The sequence below is a fragment of the Sorex araneus genome (genome assembly GCF_027595985.1).
Source record: "Sorex araneus isolate mSorAra2 chromosome X unlocalized genomic scaffold, mSorAra2.pri SUPER_X_unloc_11, whole genome shotgun sequence".
Taxonomy (NCBI): domain Eukaryota; kingdom Metazoa; phylum Chordata; class Mammalia; order Eulipotyphla; family Soricidae; genus Sorex; species Sorex araneus.
The window spans coordinates 1-17,500 of NW_026570957.1; the positions used below are offsets into that span (position 1 = coordinate 1).

Here is a 17,500-nt window from a genome sequence, read left to right on the forward strand (position 1 = left end):
CGTGCGGGCGGGACGTGCGCGCAGCCGGGCCTATGGGGACAGTCGGGAGGCGGGACCTCGTCAAGGCGGGACGGAGCCCAAGTGAGCCGTGGCTTATTGGGCAGAGCCGCCATGTGGGCGGGACGACGCGCGCAGCCGGACCTATAGAAACAGCGGAAGGGCGGGACCTCGTCGTAACCGCGGCTGAATGGGTGGGGCCCCCCTGTGGGCGGGGCGTCGCGCGCAGCCGGGCCTATAGCGACAGCCGGAGGGCGGGACCTCGTCCGCGAGGCGCCGATCTCTGACTGGTCCGCTGGCCAGTGGGCGGGGCCTCGCGGGTGGCTGGGCCAGTACGGGCCGTTGGTGGGCGGGACTCTCGGTCTCGGTGGGGCGGGATTGGTGGGCGGCCCCGCGGCGGGCGGCCATTGCTGCGCGGCCATTGGCGGGCGCGCCGGTGGGCGGGGCCCGAGCTCCCCTTTTGCCGCGCGCCGGGGCCCGAGTGGGGCTCGCACGGCCGCGGGCTCTGGCCGGCGCGCAGCGGGTGGGCGGTGTCCGGAGCCGGGGCGGGGGGCGCCATGGTGCTGTGCCCGGTGCTCGGGAAGCTGCTGCACAAGCGCGTGGTGCTGGCCAGCGCCTCCCCGCGCCGCCAGGAGATCCTCAACAACGCGGTGAGCTTCCCGGAGGAGGCGTCGGGCCGGGGGGGGGGGGGGGCGGGGACTCCCGACCTTTGCACCTGCCGGAGGGGGCAGCACTGAAGGGGGCCCTGCTGCCCACCCCCCCCCCGCCCACTCCCAGAGCCTGGGCTGGGGGCTGCAGCGCTACAGCGACCCAGTGACCCCGACGCCCCAGATGGGGGGACCCCCGGGTGCATGATCGGGGGGTCCCCGAGACAGCTCTGGCGGCTCTGCGGGATGCACCGGCGACCCCCTCCCCGGGTTAGCGAGGGTCAGGGGTCGGGGGGCAGCCAGGGACTTGGGGCCTGCTGACCCCTGACCCAGGCTGGGATGCGCTGGGCGCTGGCCAGGCTGGCGCCTGCAGGCCTGGACACGTCTCACTGACCCCTTGGGCCAGGGCTGGGGTCAGGGGCTGGGGCTGGGGTCACGGTGAGGGGCGGCTCTGGCCAGGCGGGGGTCCACCAGGGTGGGGGGGAGGCGTCCGTGACCCCGGGGGCTTCGGCCAGGGCTTGGGCGACCGGTGGCCCCCTGGGCAGGGTGCGGCCACCCGGCCAAGGTCACCGACCGACACGGCTGGCCGTGTCCTGGGCACCGGACAGCAAGGGGGGGACTCTGGTGGACGCTGACGTGGCCTCTTGCCTTGACAGAGTCGGGGTCTGTGTTGAGGGGCAGCTGCCCACACCGGGGGTCAGGGTTAGCACCGTCTGGTTCTCACACACACACACATGTTGTACATGCATGTACACGCGTGTATACACAGACACAGCCCCGCCTGTGAATGTATATGCATGTGTACACAGACACAGAGACATAGGTACGTACACACCGATACAGACACACAGACACACGCATGTTCGTATAAACACAGCGGATATATAAGCAGATATACATAGAGTCACACATACACAGACACACATATATGCGTATACACACACAGACACAGCCCCGCCTGTGTATGTATATGCATGTGTACACCGACACAGAGACATAGGTACGTACACACCGATACAGACACACGCATGTTCGTATAAACACAGAGACGGATATATAAACAGATATACATAGATTCACACATACACAGACACACATACATGTGTATACACACACAGACACAGCCCCGCCTGTGAATGTATATGCATGTGTACACAGACACAGAGACATAGGTACGTACACACCGATACAGACACACGCATGTTCGTATAAACACAGAGACGGATATATAAACAGATATACATAGATTCACACATACACAGACACACATACATGTGTATACACACACAGACACAGCCCCGCCTGTGAATGTATATGCATGTGTACACAGACACAGAGACATAGGTACGTACACACCGATACAGACACACGCATGTTCGTATAAACACAGAGACGGATATATAAACAGATATACATAGATTCACACATACACAGACACACATACATGTGTATACACACACAGACACAGCCCCGCCTGTGAATGTATATGCATGTGTATACAGACACAGAGACATAGGTACGTACACACCGATACAGACGCACAGACACACGCATGTTCTTATAAACACAGATGGATATATATAAGCAGATATACAGAGTCACACATACACAGACACACATATATGTGTATACACACAGACACAGCCCCACCTGTGAATGTATATGCATGTGTACATAGACACACTCAGAGACATAGATATGTACACATAGATACAGAGAGACACACATGTACATTTGTCTAACACAGAGACATATATATAAGCAGGCGTACACACAGTCACACACACAGACACACATACAGCCCAGCCTGTGTATGTATATGCATGTTTACATAGACACAGAGACAGATATATATACACATAGATACAGACACACACACACATGTACATTTGTATAAACTCAGAGATATATATGCAGATATATATACAGTCACACATACCTGTGTATGCACATACACAGCCCAGCATATGTGTGTATATATAAATGCTTATATATACACACAGAGACATAGACATATACACATAGATACACCCACGTACATTCGTATAAACACAGAGACATATATAAGCAGACATACATACAGTCACACATACAGACACACATACATGTGTATATATACACGCAGACACAGCTCAACCAGTGTATGTGTATACATGTTTACATAGCCACAACCAGAGACATAGATACACAGATACAGACACACATGAACACATGTATATATGAACACATGTATATTTACATATACACAGATATATAAACATGCGTACATACAGTCACACATACACAGACACGTGTACATGCATATGTACACACAGGCACAAATACACACTTACACACAGACATAACTATGTACACAGAGACATGCACACAGTGCAGACGCACACGGGCACACACAACATACACAGACATATAGACACGCAAACACACAGAGACACACAGATAAACCTAGACACCCAGAGACACGCACGGACAGAGACACAGACCTTTATAGACACAGACACACACAGAGACAAACACACAGGCACAAACGCGTGCCCACACACACGCAGGCACGTACAGGCACGTCAGTAAGTAAACAGGCACGCCTGTACACACACTTTTCTTCCCTCACAGCCGTGCTGACACACTCTCATGCACACACGCACTCACACACCGCCCCCCCCACACACTCACACACACACCTGTGGCCCAAGATTCCTATATGCAAGCTGAGAACGACACACACACACACACACACACACACACACACACGCACGCATGCAGGCACACATACAGATTCATCTTCCCTGGGTCCCCGCGGCCTCCTGCTGCCCGCCCGGTTTGCCTCGTCCCCCTCGGGGTCAGCCCTCGGCCCTTTGCCCTCTTGCGTGTGTGGGATCGATACCGGCCGCTGCCCTCGGTGTCAGCGCGGACGCCCGGCCCGGGGCACGTGACCTCAGCCGTGTCCCTCCCGACACCCTCACCGCCCACCTCTCTCTCTCTCTCTCTCTCTCTCTCTCTCTCTCTCTCTCTCTTTCTCTTCTCTCTCTCTCTTTCTCTCATTCTCTCTCTTTCTCTCCCTCTTTCTCCCTCTTTCTCTCTTTCTCTCTCTCTTTCTCTTTCGCTTTTTCTGTCTCTCTGTCTCTTTTTTTCTGTCTCTTTCTGTCTCTTTCTCTCTCTCTTTCTCTCTCTCTTTCTCTCTTTTTCTCTCTTTCTGTCTCTTTCTCTCTCTTTCTCTCTGTCTCTTTCTCTCCCTCTTTCTCTTTATCTCTCTCTTCTCTCTCTCTTTCTCTCTTTCTCTCTCTTTCTGTCTCTTTCTCTTTCTCTCTCTTTCTCTCTCTCTTTCTCTCTCTGTCTCTCTTTCTCTCCCTTTCCCTCTTTCTCTTTCTCTCTTTCTCTTTCTTTCTTTCTCTCTCTCTCTCTTCCTTCCTCTCTCTCTCTCTCTCTCTCTCTCTCGCTCACAGGGCCTGCGGTTCGAGGTGGTGCCCTCCCGCTTCAAGGAGACGCTGGACAAGGCGTCCTTCCCCGCGCCCTCCGCCTACGCCGTGGAGACGGCCAAGCAGAAGGCCCTCGAGGTGGCCCAGCGCCTCTACCAGGCAAGGCCGCCCGCCCCGGCCCCATCTCTGCCCCGGCTCAGGCCCGTGTGCAACACGGAGCACAGGACACGGAACACAGCCCTGGGGGCAGAGCACACGGAACGGCGGTCGTGTGCATAGAAAACAGGGCCTTTTGCAGAGAGAACGGGTGGTCGCGTGCAGAGAGAAATGGGGCCATGTGCAGAGAGAACGGGGGGGGGGGGTCGTGTGTAGAGAGAAATGGGGCCGTGTGCAGAGAGAACTGGGGGGGGGGTTGCATGCAGAGAAAAATGGGGCCGTGTGCAGAGAGAACAGGATCGTGTGCAGAGAGAAATGGGGCCGTGTGCAGAGAGAAATGGGGCCGCGTGCAGAGAGAATGGGGGGGTCGCGTGCAGAGAGAAATGGGGCCGTGTGCAGAGAGAACAGGGTTGTGTGCAGAGAGAACGGGTGGGGGGGTCGCGTGCAGAGAGAAATGGGGCCGTGTGCAGAGAGAACAGGGTTGTGTGCAGAGAGAACGGGTGGGGGGGTCGCGTGCAGAGAGAAATGGGGCCGTGTGCAGAGAGAACGAGGGTCGCGTGCAGAGAGAAATGGGGCCGTGTGCAGAGAGAATGGGGCCGTGTGCAGAGAGAATGGGGGTCGCGTGCAGAGAGAATGGGGCCGTGTGCAGAGAGAATGGGGGTCGTGTGCAGAGAGAACGAGGGTCGCGTGCAGAGAGAAATGGGGCCGTGTGCAGAGAGAATGAGGGTCGTGTGCAGAGAGAAATGGGGCCGTGTGCAGAGAGAATGAGGGTCGTGTGCAGAGAGAAATGGGGCCGTGTGCAGAGAGAATGGGGCCGTGTGCAGAGAGAACGGGTGGGGGGGTCGCGTGCAGAGAGAATGGGGCCATGTGCAGAGAGAAGGGGGGGTCGCGTGCAGAGAGAAATGGGGTCGTGTGCAGAGAGAACGGGGTCGCGTGCAGAGAGAAATGGGGCCGCGTGCAGAGAGAACGAGGGTCGTGTGCAGAGAGAATGGGGGTCGTGTGCAGAGAGAATGGGGCCATGTGCAGAGAGAAATGGGGCCGTGTGCAGAGAACGGGGCCGTGTGCAGAGTCTGGAGGAGCCCATGCCAGTGGCCCTGAGACCCAGCAGACACCCCGCGGAATGTGACCCGTGGCAGGCAGCCTCCGTGCACTGTCCCCCGTGGCCGTGGTGTCGGAGTCTCTAGGTGGGGGAGGGGGCGGCCCAGACGGCTGCTGGCGGGGCTGAGGGTCGCCCCCGGGATTGGCTCCCGCCCCGTCCACAGCCACGTGGCTGGATGGGGGAGGGGCTGCCACGCCAAGGGTCGCCCCGCCTTGCACACAGTGCTCCAAGTCCCACAAGTGAGAGACGCAGAGTGTAGGGCACGGCCCCAGGACCCCTCGTCTCCACACGCCCCACTCGTGGGGGGGGAGGACGGTGTCACGGGTGACAGAGAATCCAGGTGGACACTTCACTGATACCCAATAGAGTATGATCATGGACACGGGAGCACTGCTGGCCGAGAATGCCTGGTGAGGCTCCGTTACTCCTCACTAGAGTATTATCCTGAGTAAGGCAGCGTCACTGATGACAGGATGACGGGTGATACTCCACCACTACTCTAGAATGGAGTATTACCATGAGTAAGGCAGCATCACTGATGAGAGAATGACGGGTGATACTCCACCACTACTCTAGAATGGAGTATTACCATGAGTAAGACAGCATCACTGATGAGAGAATGACGAGTGATACTCCACCACTACTCTAGAATGGAGTATTATGAGTAAGGCAGTGTTGCTGATGACAGAATGACGGGTGATACTGCACCACTACTCTAGAATGGAGTATTGTCATGAGTAAGGCAGTGTCGCTGATGACAGAATGACGGGTGATACCCCACCACTACTCTAGAATGGAGTATTACCGTGAGTAAGGCAGCATCACTGATGACAGGATGACGGGTGATACTCCACCACTACTCTAGAATGGAGTATTGTCTGAGTAAGGCAGTGTCGTTGATGACAGGATGACGGGTGATACCCCACCACTACTCTAGAACAGAGTATTACCATGAGTAAGGCAGTGTCGTTGATGACAGGATGACGGGTGATACTCCACCACTACTCTAGAATGGAGTATTGTCTGAGTAAGGCAGTGTCGTTGATGACAGGATGATGGGTGATACTCCACCACTACTCTAGAATGGAGTATTGTCTGAGTAAGGCAGTGTCGTTGATGACAGGATGACGGGTGATACTCCACCACTACTCTAGAACGGAGTATTACCATGAGTAAGGCAGTGTCGTTGATGACAGGATGACGGGTGATACTCCACCACTACTCTAGAATGGAGTATTGTCTGAGTAAGGCAGTGTCGTTGATGACAGAATGACAGGTGATACTCCACCACTACTCTAGAACGGAGTATTATCATGAGTAAGGCAGTCACTGATGACAGAGAATTAATGGTGATACTCAATTATGACTCAATGAAGTACTGTGAATAAAACAGTATCACTGATAACAGAATTAATGTTGATGCTCCACTACTAGTGAATAGAGTACTATCACGAATAAAACAGTACCACTGATGGCAGAAAATTACTGTTGATACCCAATTACTACTCCATGGAGTATTATGAAATCAATGTTCTCACTGATGACAGAGAATTCCTGTTCACTCTCCAGTACAACTCAGTAGGCTATTGCCATGAATAAAACAATATCACTGGTGACAGAGAATGGCGATAATCCTGTTACTGCTCAATAGAATGTTATGAGTAAAACAGTGTCACAGGTAACAGTGAATTACTGTTGATACTCCAGTACTTCTCACTTGAGTATCATCATGAATAAAACAGTTTCATGGAGGACTGAGAATGGTGATACTCCGGTACTACTTCGTAGAGTATTATCATGAATAAAGCAGGATCTCTGAGGACAGAGAATGGTGATGCTCCAGTAATGCTCAGTAGAGCATTATGAATGAAACAGTATCAGTGGTGGCAGAGAATTACTGTTGATACTCTAGCACTACTCAGCAGAGCAATATCGCAAAGAATTTCACTGATAACAGAATGGTGATAGTCCCATTACTGCTCAGTAGAGTATTATCGTGAGTAAAAGAGTACCATTGGTGGTGTGGCATTACTGCTGTTACTCTCCCTGACTTTGTAGAGGACTCCTGTGCTTAATAAGACAGCATCACTTAAGATGTCGAATCAGTATTGATAATCCGTGCAGGCTCATGGCCAATAAGACAGCGTCATCTCTGGTACTGTCTCTGTGGATAGTCCGTTAATGTCATCACTGCATAAGAGACTATTGCTGTGAAGTAACTAAGCAGCATCACTTAGGATACAGAGTTAACGGTGGCCATCCATTCACGCACAACTGACTCGCTGTCTAATACAATCGTCTCGATTCTGAGAAAGAGTCAACATGGATAACCCATTCCTATCCTATCCACTACAATCACTGTATCACTGTCATCCTGTTGTTCAACGATTTACTCAAGCGGGCACCAGTAACGTCTCTGTTACACTCAGCCCTGAGATTTTAGCAACCTCTCCTTACTCATCTTTCCCAACGATTGGAGGCTCTTTCAGGGTCAGGGGAATGAGACCTATCGTGACTGTTTTGGGCATATCGAATACGCCACGGGGAGCATGCCAGGCTCTGCTGTGTGGGCGGGATACTCTCGGTAGGTTGCCGGGCTCTCCGAGAGGTATGCATATATCTGTTACTGTATTTGGGATATGAATATGCCAGGGGGACCTTGCAAGGCTCTTCCGTGCGGGCAATAGACTCTGGGTAGATGGTCAGGTTCTCCAAGAGGGAGAACAGGGCTGTTAGATGTCCACATGCTTCCGGGAGCTTGGTCTTAGAGTCTCTGGATGTTGGCCATTGGTGGGATTACACGGCTCCGGGGGCAGTTTGTGGGTGAGGCTGCCAAGCTACTGGAAAATGGGGGATCTGGGTGGAAGAGGCCCAGTCCTAATCCGAGCAGGCTTGGAGATCTCAGCCCCGGGTCCCACACACCTGGGTTCCTCTGTCGGCCCCTTCATGCGTGAGGCTCGTCCGAACATGTGGAGAGGGGCCTTGAGCATGGCTGTGGCTGGGCTCCGGAGGTCTTCCACTCTCAGGCTCTGCTCGGGGCGGGGAGGGAAAGGCAGCCCATCCCCTCCACTACAATACAAGACCTAAGTATGTCACATACAACAGGCTTACAGTCTCGCTCCCAGTCAGGACCTAGAATTCATGCTGCAGGTTCCGAGGCTCTGCTGATGTGTCGGGTATTGGCTTGGTGTAGGCTTGGTGTCACTTCTGAGAGAGAATTGACATGGCCATCCGTAACTGTGTGTTATTAGCCGGTAGACTCAAATGAACACGATGCTATCTTTTATAGTGATGTCTGAGTCTGTTGCAATATTCCTCTCCCATATTCTGCTTAATAGAAATGTATTAATTACGTTGATTCACATCCTGATCCATTACAGTCTTACCATATGACGGGTTTTTAATGAATCAGGCCGTCATTTATGCTAGGAAATTCCCACCATTCACCCGCATTAGGACATTCGTGTATGTCTCTGTATAGCAACTATCATGATTATTTTTTTTTAATTTTATTTTTTTTTAAATTTTTTATTGTGGAAAGTTACAAAGTTACAAAGTTTTCAGGTTTAAATCTCAGTTATACAATACTCGAATACCCATCCCTTCACCAGTGCTCATATTCCACCACCAAGAATCCCAGTATAGCTCCACCCCGCCCCCTCACACCCCAAACCCCCCCCACGCCCCTAGCTATCATGATTATTAATACTGCCATTTAGGATATAGGACGAGTGTTGTTGAGCCTTTATCACATGGTGCCTAGAACTGACCACTGTAATTAATACAACAGTATTATTTATGATACTTAATGTCCTATTACTCCAGTCCTGGGCTGGAACGATAACACAGCGGGTAGGGCGTTTGCCTTGCATGCAGCCGACCCGGGTTCGATTCCTCTCTCCCTCTCGGAGAGCCCAGCAAGCTACCAAGACTATCCCGCCTGCACGGCAGAGCCTGGCAAGCTCCCCGTGGCGTATTCGAGATGCCAAATACTGTAACAATAACAGGGTTTCATTCCCCTGGCCCTGAAAGAGCCCCCAGTATGACAGCGTTTGGAAGGACGAGTAAGGAGAGGCTGCTAAACTCTCAGGGCTGGGATGAATGGAGACGTTACTGGCGCCAGCTCGAGCAAATAGATGAACAACGGGATGATAGTGACAGTGATGATGTAGAAGTGATATCCTAACCCACTACTATGTTAAGCCATAAAGAGACTATTGAGTAACACACAATCACTTGTGACCTAGAATGTATGTGACCACACCATACTATATGCTACTATTCAGTTGCATAATTAATAATGCTAAGCAGAATTAATTATAATGCAAAACAGAGAATTAATAATGCTGAACAGTTACTGTGTGTAACTCCTCAGAAGATTCTTACAGTGAGTTAGAGAGAATCACTCCTGACGTAGAATGCATATTGCTAGCCTCCACTGTATGTTATTGCTCTACAGACTGCTGGCATGAGTAAACAGATTCACTCCTACTTGGTGTTTCTCTCCAGCAGTCTCGCAATTGGCAGCATGGCATTACTCCTGACAGAAATAATCCTGCTAAGCCTCTACCATATGTTACTGTTCAACAGAGTATTGCGTGACAGCAAAGAATTACTCATGAGGTAGAATTACTGTTGCTAAACCATTACTATATGTTACTATAAAACTTCCAATGAGCAACATTGTTGCTAGACCATTACTGTATGTCACTACAACAGATCCTTGCAGTGAGCAACATTGTTGCTAAAACATTACTATTTGTTACTATAAGACTTGCAATGAGCAACATTGTTGCTAAGCTATTACTATATGTTGCTACAAGACTTGCCATGAGCAACATTGTTGCTGAGTAATTACTATATGTTATTGCAACAGATTCTTGCAATGAGCAACAGTTGCTGCAAAACATTACTGTGTGTTACTACAAGACTTGCAGTGAGCACCTTATTGCTAAACTATTACTGTATGTTGCTACAAGACTTGCCATGAGCAACATTGTTGCTGAGTAATTACTGTCATTGCAACAGATTCTTGCAATGAGCAACAGTTGCTGCTAAACATTACAAGACTTGCAGTGAGCACCTTATTGCTAACCCATTACTATATGTTACTACAGCAGACTCTTGTAATGAGCAACATTGTTGCTAAATCCTTACTATGTGTTACCATGTTACTACAGTAGACGCTTGAATGAACAACAGAATCATTCATGACAGTTAATATCACTAAGCCACTACACTCTTGCTACCCAATAGACTCTTGCAATGAGTAACACAGAATCACTCATGAAGTAGAATTAATGCTACGCCGTTACTCTATGTTACTAGTCCACAGGCTCTTGCAATGAGTAACACAGAGTCATGCATGGTATAGAATGAATATCACCAAGTCATTACTCTATGTTAGTACTCAACAGTCTCTTACAGTGAGTAACAGAGGTGGACTCAATGGTGCTGCACCATTACTCGGTGTTACTATTCAACATTACCTCGTAATGAGCAGTACGGAATCACTCGGGGCGTAGAATCAACATCGCAAAGCCTTTACTCTGTGTTACTACGTGGCAGATTCATGCAGTGAATCTAAATGAATTACTGTATATGTTACCACAACAGACTCTTGCAATGAGCAACATTGTTGCTAAAGCATTACTATAGGTTACTGCAAGATTTGCAGTGAGCAACATTGTTGCCAAACCATTACTATAGGTTACTACAAGACTTGGCAATTAGCAACATTGTTGCCAGAGCATTCTATAGGTTACTGCAAGACTTGCAGTGAGCAACATTGTTGCCAAAGCATTACTATAGGTTACTGCAAGACTTGCAGTGAGAAACATTGTTGCCAAAGCATTACTATAGGTTACTACAGGACTTGGCAATGAGCAACATTGTTGCCAGAGCATTACTATAGGTTACTACAAGACTTGCAGTGAGCAACATTGTTGCCAGAGCATTACTATAGGTAACTACAAGACTTGGCAATTAGCAACATTGTTGCCAAACCATTACTATAGGTTACTACAAGACTTGGCAATGAGCAACATTGTTGCCAAACCATCACTATAGGTTACTACAAGACTTGCAGTGAGCAACATTGTTGCCAACGCATTACTGTAGGTTACTACAAGACTTGGCAATGAGCAACATTGTTGCTGAATGACACAGAATCACTCCTGACACAATTCCCCACCCAGAGGACACGTGTCTGCAGCCGATGAAACTGGTGCACGAAACGGCCGTGTGGGAGCGCCACTGTCCCTGAGATCTCGCCCTGGGTGTCCCCACGTATTTGACACTGCTCTCATGGCAACTCAAATCGTGCAGATGCGGGGGGGGGGGGGGGCAGCTGAGTCTCTGCCTGGACGGGGGCGGGCACGTGGCTGGCTGCATCTGCGTCTCCCTCTGGGTCCTAGAGACAGACCCCCCCCCCGCCCACTGAGCCCCAGGCTGCCCCCTGATGCCAGCCACGGCGGGGGTCAGCGGCATGATGGGGTTCACCTCACGCTCTCCTCCGAAGGACCGTCCCTGCGCCTGACTTGGGGGGAACCCGGAACCCAGATTCGGAGGGATCTGCCCAATGTGGGGGCCTGGACACCCCCACGGGGGCCGCCCCTGATATGTCCACACCCCCGAGCCCTGCATTTCTGGCAATTGCTGCCTCTGTTTCCCCTCCCCACCCGGGGCGGGTGCCTCGTGTGACCCGTCTGAACCTCCCGCCTCCCTTTCTTGCAGAAGGACCTCAGGGCCCCGGATGTGGTCATCGGAGCCGACACCATTGTGGTAAGTCCACAGCCGTGCCCCCCACACCCTCGGGGGCTGCCCAGGCACAGGGTGCACAGGCCGGGAGTATGAGAGTGTCCCACGGTGCTCCAGGGCTGGGGGCTGCATTCCCTCAACCCCTCTGTTCAGGCATCCTGTGGATCCTCCTCGAGGCCCCATATCTGGCAGGGCCTCACCCCGCTTATGAGCACAGAGATAGGAGTCAGCCCTGAGCACTGAGCCAGGATTCGGGCATGAGCACAGAGCCAGGAGTCAGTCCTGAGCACAGAGCCGGGATTGAGTCCTGAGCACAGAGCTGGGAGTCAGCCCTGAGCACAGAGCCAGGAGTCAGTCCTGAGCACAGAGCCAGGAGTCAGTCCTGAGCATAGAGCCGGGATTGAGTCCTGAACACAGAGCCGGGAGTCAGCCTTGAGCACAGAGCCAGGAGTCAGCCCCAAGCACAGAGCCAGGAGTGACCCCTGAGCACAGAGCCGGGATTGAGTCCTGAACACAGCCGGGAGTCAGCCTTGAGCACAGAGCTAGGAGTCAGCCCCGAGCACAGAGCCAGGAGTCAGTCCTGAGCACAGAGCCGGGAGTGAACCCTGAGCACAGAGCCAGAAGTCAGCCTTGAGCACAGAGCTAGGAGTCAGCCCTGAGCACAGAGCCGGGAGTCAGCCCTGAGCACAGAGCCAGGAGTCAGCCCTGAGCACAGAGCTGGGATTGAGTCCTGAACACAGAGCCGGGAGTCAGCCTTGAGCACAGAGCTAGAAGTCAGGCCCGAGCACAGAGCCAGGAGTCAGCCCTGAGTACAGAGCCGGGAGTGAGCCCTGAGCATAGAGCCGGGAGTGAGCCCTGAGCACAGAGCCGGGAGTAAGCCCTGAGCATAGAGCCGGGAGTGAGCCCTGAGCACAGAGCCGGGAGTAAGCCCTGAGCACAGAGCCAGGAGTCAGCCCCGAGCACAGAGCCAGAATGCAGCCCTGAGCACAGAGCCAGGAGTCATCCCCGAGTACAGAGCCGGGAGTCAGCCCAGACCCCTGCCAGGAGCGCCCCCAAACTCTCCACACCGGTCTGGGTACTAGCAGCCCGAAGTGGCCGTCCTGCGGCGGCCCGGCCCTGGCCGTGGTGTCCTGAGGGCCGTCCCCTGCTCCTTCTCTGCAGGCCCTGGGCGGGCTCATCCTGGAGAAGCCGGTGGACAAGCAGGACGCCTACCGCATGCTGTCCAGGTGGGGGTGGCCCCTGCCCCGTCCCCGCCACCTGCTTCCATGGCTCGGGGGTCACCGCCCCGGGACTGCCCACACTCCCTGCCCCCCCACCCCAGCCTTGTGCCCCCGGCCCCTAGTCGTCCCCCAAGACACTGGACACGGGACACGCCGCCCCCACGTGGGTGGCCGCTGTGCCAGGGGGGCTCGTGGACCCTAGGGGGGGTCTCCCCGTGCCCCCGGGGGGGTGGGAGATGCCCGCAGGCTGAGCCCTGGGGGCCTGTCCCTGGGCCCCCACGAGACCCGCCAGCCTTTTCTCTCGGGCAGCCTGAACGGGAAGGAGCACAGTGTCTTCACGGGCGTGGTCATCGTCCACTGCCGCAGCTCGGGTAAGCAGGTCCTCCCCGGGCAGTGCTCCCGCCCCGGGGCCCGTCTCTCCCAGCATGCACTGCTCCAGCCACGCGAGACAGATTCTCCCAGCATGCACTGCTCCAGCCAAGCTAGACATTCTCCCAGTATGCACTGCTCCAGCCCAAGGACCCATTTCTCCCAGCATGCACTGCTGCAGCCAAGCTAGGAGATTCTCCCAGCATGCACTGCTCCAGCCAAGCGAGGCAGATTCTCCCAGCATGCACTGCTCCAGCCAAGCTAGGCAGATTCTCCCAGCATGCACTGCTCCAGCCCAAGTGCCCATCTCTCCCAGCGTGCACTGCTGCAGCCAAGCTAGGCAGATTCTCCCAGCATGCACTGCTCCAGCCAAACTAGACATTCTCCCTTCATGCACTGCTTCAGCCCAAGGACCCATTTTTCCCAGCATGCACTGCTCCAGCCAAGCTAGACATTCTCCCAGCATGCACTGCTCCAACAAAGCTAGACATATTCTCCCAGCATGCACTGCCCCAGCCCAAGGACCCATTTCTCCCATCATGCACTGTTTCAGCCAAGCTAGGCAGATTCTCCCAGCATGCACTGCTCCAGCCCAAGGACCCATCTCTCCCACCATGCACTGCTCCAGCCAAGCTAGACATTCTCCCATCATGCACTGCTTCAGCCCAAGGACCCATCTCTCCCAGCATGCACTGCTCCAGCCAAGCTAGCTGATATCTCGCATCCTGCACCGCTCTAGCCAAGCTAGGCAGATTCTCCCAGCATGCACTACTCCTGGCCATCCATCTCCCATCATGCACTGCTCCAGCCCAACCATTCATCTCCCCCATCATGCACTGCCCCAGCCAAGCTAGGCTGATTCTCCCATCATGCACTGCCTCAGCCCAAGGACCCATCTCTCCCAGCATGCACTGCTCCAGCCAAGCGAGGCAGATTCTCCCATCATGCACTGCTCCAGGCCAAACCTTCATCTCTCCCATCATGCACTGCTCCAGCCAAGCGAGGCAGATTCTCCCAGCATGCACTGCTGCAGCTGGGAGTTATCTTCTCCCATCATGCACCGCTCCAGCCCAAGGAGCCGTCTCTCCCATCATGCACTGCTCCAGCCAAGCTAGGCGGATTCTCCCATCATGCACTGCCCCAGCCAAGCTAGGCAGATTCTCCCATCATGCACTGCTCCAGCCAAGCTAGGCGGATTCTCCCAGCATGCACTGCCCCAGCCCAACCACCCATCTCCCGCGTCACGCCACTGCCCCAGTGTCCCAGGCAGCTGCTGTCCCTATTCCTGCCCCAGCTCAGGCCCCGGCTGTCACCTCCAGCCCCCCGGGGCCCGCGACGGGGCTCTTGGCCCAGTCCCGTGGGGGTCTGCAGTCCCCGAAGCAGTGGGTGGCCCCTCCTTGGGGGACCCAGAACCCTCGGGACCCCCAGGGCTCCGCTTCCTGGACCCTCGTCCATCCGAGCTGTCCCGGGGAGGGTCTTTCCTGCCCCTCCCAGCGCCCTGGGGGTCTCCAGGCACCCCTCCCCTTCCAGCTCGACCCCCTACTCTCAGTGGCAGGCAGAGAGGGGACCCCCCCCAGGGGCCCCCTGAGCCAGCCGTGGGCCCTGGCCTGCCCCCACAGATGGCCGGCTGGACACGGAGGTGTCCGAGTTCTTTGAGGAGACGCGGGTGAAGTTCTCTCAGCTGTCGGAGGAGCTGCTGTGGGATTACATCAACAGCGGGGAGCCCATGTGAGCCGGGGGTGGGGGGTGGGGGGGTGGGGGCGTGGCTGAGGGCGGGCCTCGGGGGCACAGGGGCTCCTTCTCTGCTCTGCGGGGAGGGTCCTGCCAGCGCCTGCAGGTGGAGCCAGGCACACACATGCATGCAAGCTCGCACACAGCTGCCTCTGGCACATGCACGCACACGGGCACACACACATGCGCACACACCTGGGCACAAGTCACTCCCATGGCCACGGGCATGCATGGACACTGGCACATTGACACATCTGTATGTGCATACATATACATGTACCCACTCATGTGTGCACATACATACACACACATGCACATACAGCCACACATAGGCACACGTGTATACTCATGTGCACATGCACACACAGATATGCATGTACACACTTTCACACACCCACACATATGCAGACATGTGTGTACTCAAATCTCCACATGCACACATACATATACATGCAAGCGCATGTGCACACACCTTCAGTACACAGACATGCAAACATGTATACACTCACATGTGCGTATGTATACACAGATATATATGCACACCCCAATGTGTACATTTATGTGCATACAATAAATATGTGCAACATGCACACACATGCACACACCCACATGTGTATGCACATGCAGATACACATGCACACACCCATAATACAGACTTGCACACATGCATACATAGATATACACACATTCATACAAGTATGCATACATCGACACATGTACACACATGTGCACATGCACACAAATATACATGTACACACATTCACATACCCTCACATATGCAGACATGCACACACACATGTACACATGCACACAGACACACATGTACACACATGCACAGACAAGCATATACCCACAGGATACAGACATGCAAACACATGTATTCACTCACAATCAGATATGAATACGTAGATATATATGCAAACCCCATGTGTACATATAGGTGCACATGCACACACAGATACATGCACGCATGCAGACACATGTGCACAAACCCACAGGACACAGACACGTGTTCACACATGTGCACGTGCACACATAAATATACATGTACACACATTCACATACTCCTCACATATGCAGACACACGTGTACACATGCACAGGACACACACGTGTTCACACATATGCACGTGCACACATAAATATACATGTACACACATTCACATACTCCTCACATATGCAGACACACACGTGTACACATGCACACAGATACACATGTACGCACATGCAAACACATGTATACACTCACATGCACATATGTATACACAGATTATATATGCAAACCCCATGTATATATATGTGCATATACACATAGATATGTAGACACATGCACACCCCCCACAGTACACACACCTGTGTTCACATATGTGCACACGCACACAGATACACATGCACACACCCACAGTACAGACACACACATGCATGCATACACACGTGCCCACGCTCACACGTGCACATGTGCATGCCTGCGTACACACATACACACACCCAGAGGCGTGCACTCGCACAGCTCACCCGTCCCTCTGTGTTGATTGAATCCAGCACATGCGTGCGGGCTGAGTGGCCAGCTGGGTTGCTGTCCCCGGGGGCAGCTGGAGGGTGCGGGCGCCCAGAGGCCACGGTTGGGGGGGATGGCGAGAGCTTCATGTCCGTCTGTGGTCAGTGTCTCAGCCCTGCACGGCCCAATCGGGGACACCCGGAGTGACCCTAGAGCAGGCGCTCAAAGCTAGGGATTGTTTTCCCTGTTCCTCCTCCCCGTACTCCTCCTCCCCCGTGCTCCTCCTTCTCTCCCCATGCTCTCCTCCCCCATGCTCCTCCTACCCCCGTGCTCCTCCTCCCCCGTGCTCCTCCTCCCCCATGCTCCTCCTACCCCCGTGCTCCTCCTCCCCCGTGCTCCTCCTCCCTTGTGCTCCTCCTCCCTTGTGCTCCTCCCCCGTGCTCCTCCTCCCCCATGCTCCTCCTACCCCCATGCTCCTCCTCCCCCGTGCTCCTCCTCCCTTGTGCTCCTCCTCCCTCATGCTCCTCCTCCCCCATGCTCCTCTTCCCCCCGTGCTCCTCCCCGTGCTCCTCCCCATGCTCCTCCCCCGCGCTCCTCCTCCCCCGTGCT

General features: G+C 53.9%; 1 protein-coding gene across 2 annotated transcripts in view; it reads left to right on the plus strand.

The window, feature by feature from the left end:
• Positions 1 to 447: 447 nt before the first annotated feature.
• The window catches only part of ASMTL (acetylserotonin O-methyltransferase like), a 27,198-nt gene continuing 10,145 nt past the window's right edge, over positions 448 to 17,500 (plus strand). For both annotated transcript variants that reach the window (XM_055123609.1, XM_055123610.1), the window contains exons 1-6: positions 448 to 647; positions 4,088 to 4,219; positions 12,051 to 12,098; positions 13,236 to 13,300; positions 13,604 to 13,665; positions 15,283 to 15,391. In XM_055123609.1, coding sequence (XP_054979584.1) covers positions 555 to 647; positions 4,088 to 4,219; positions 12,051 to 12,098; positions 13,236 to 13,300; positions 13,604 to 13,665; positions 15,283 to 15,391 — 509 coding nt within the window. In that variant the 5' untranslated portion in view covers positions 448 to 554. The remainder of the gene's footprint in view (positions 648 to 4,087; positions 4,220 to 12,050; positions 12,099 to 13,235; positions 13,301 to 13,603; positions 13,666 to 15,282; positions 15,392 to 17,500) is intronic.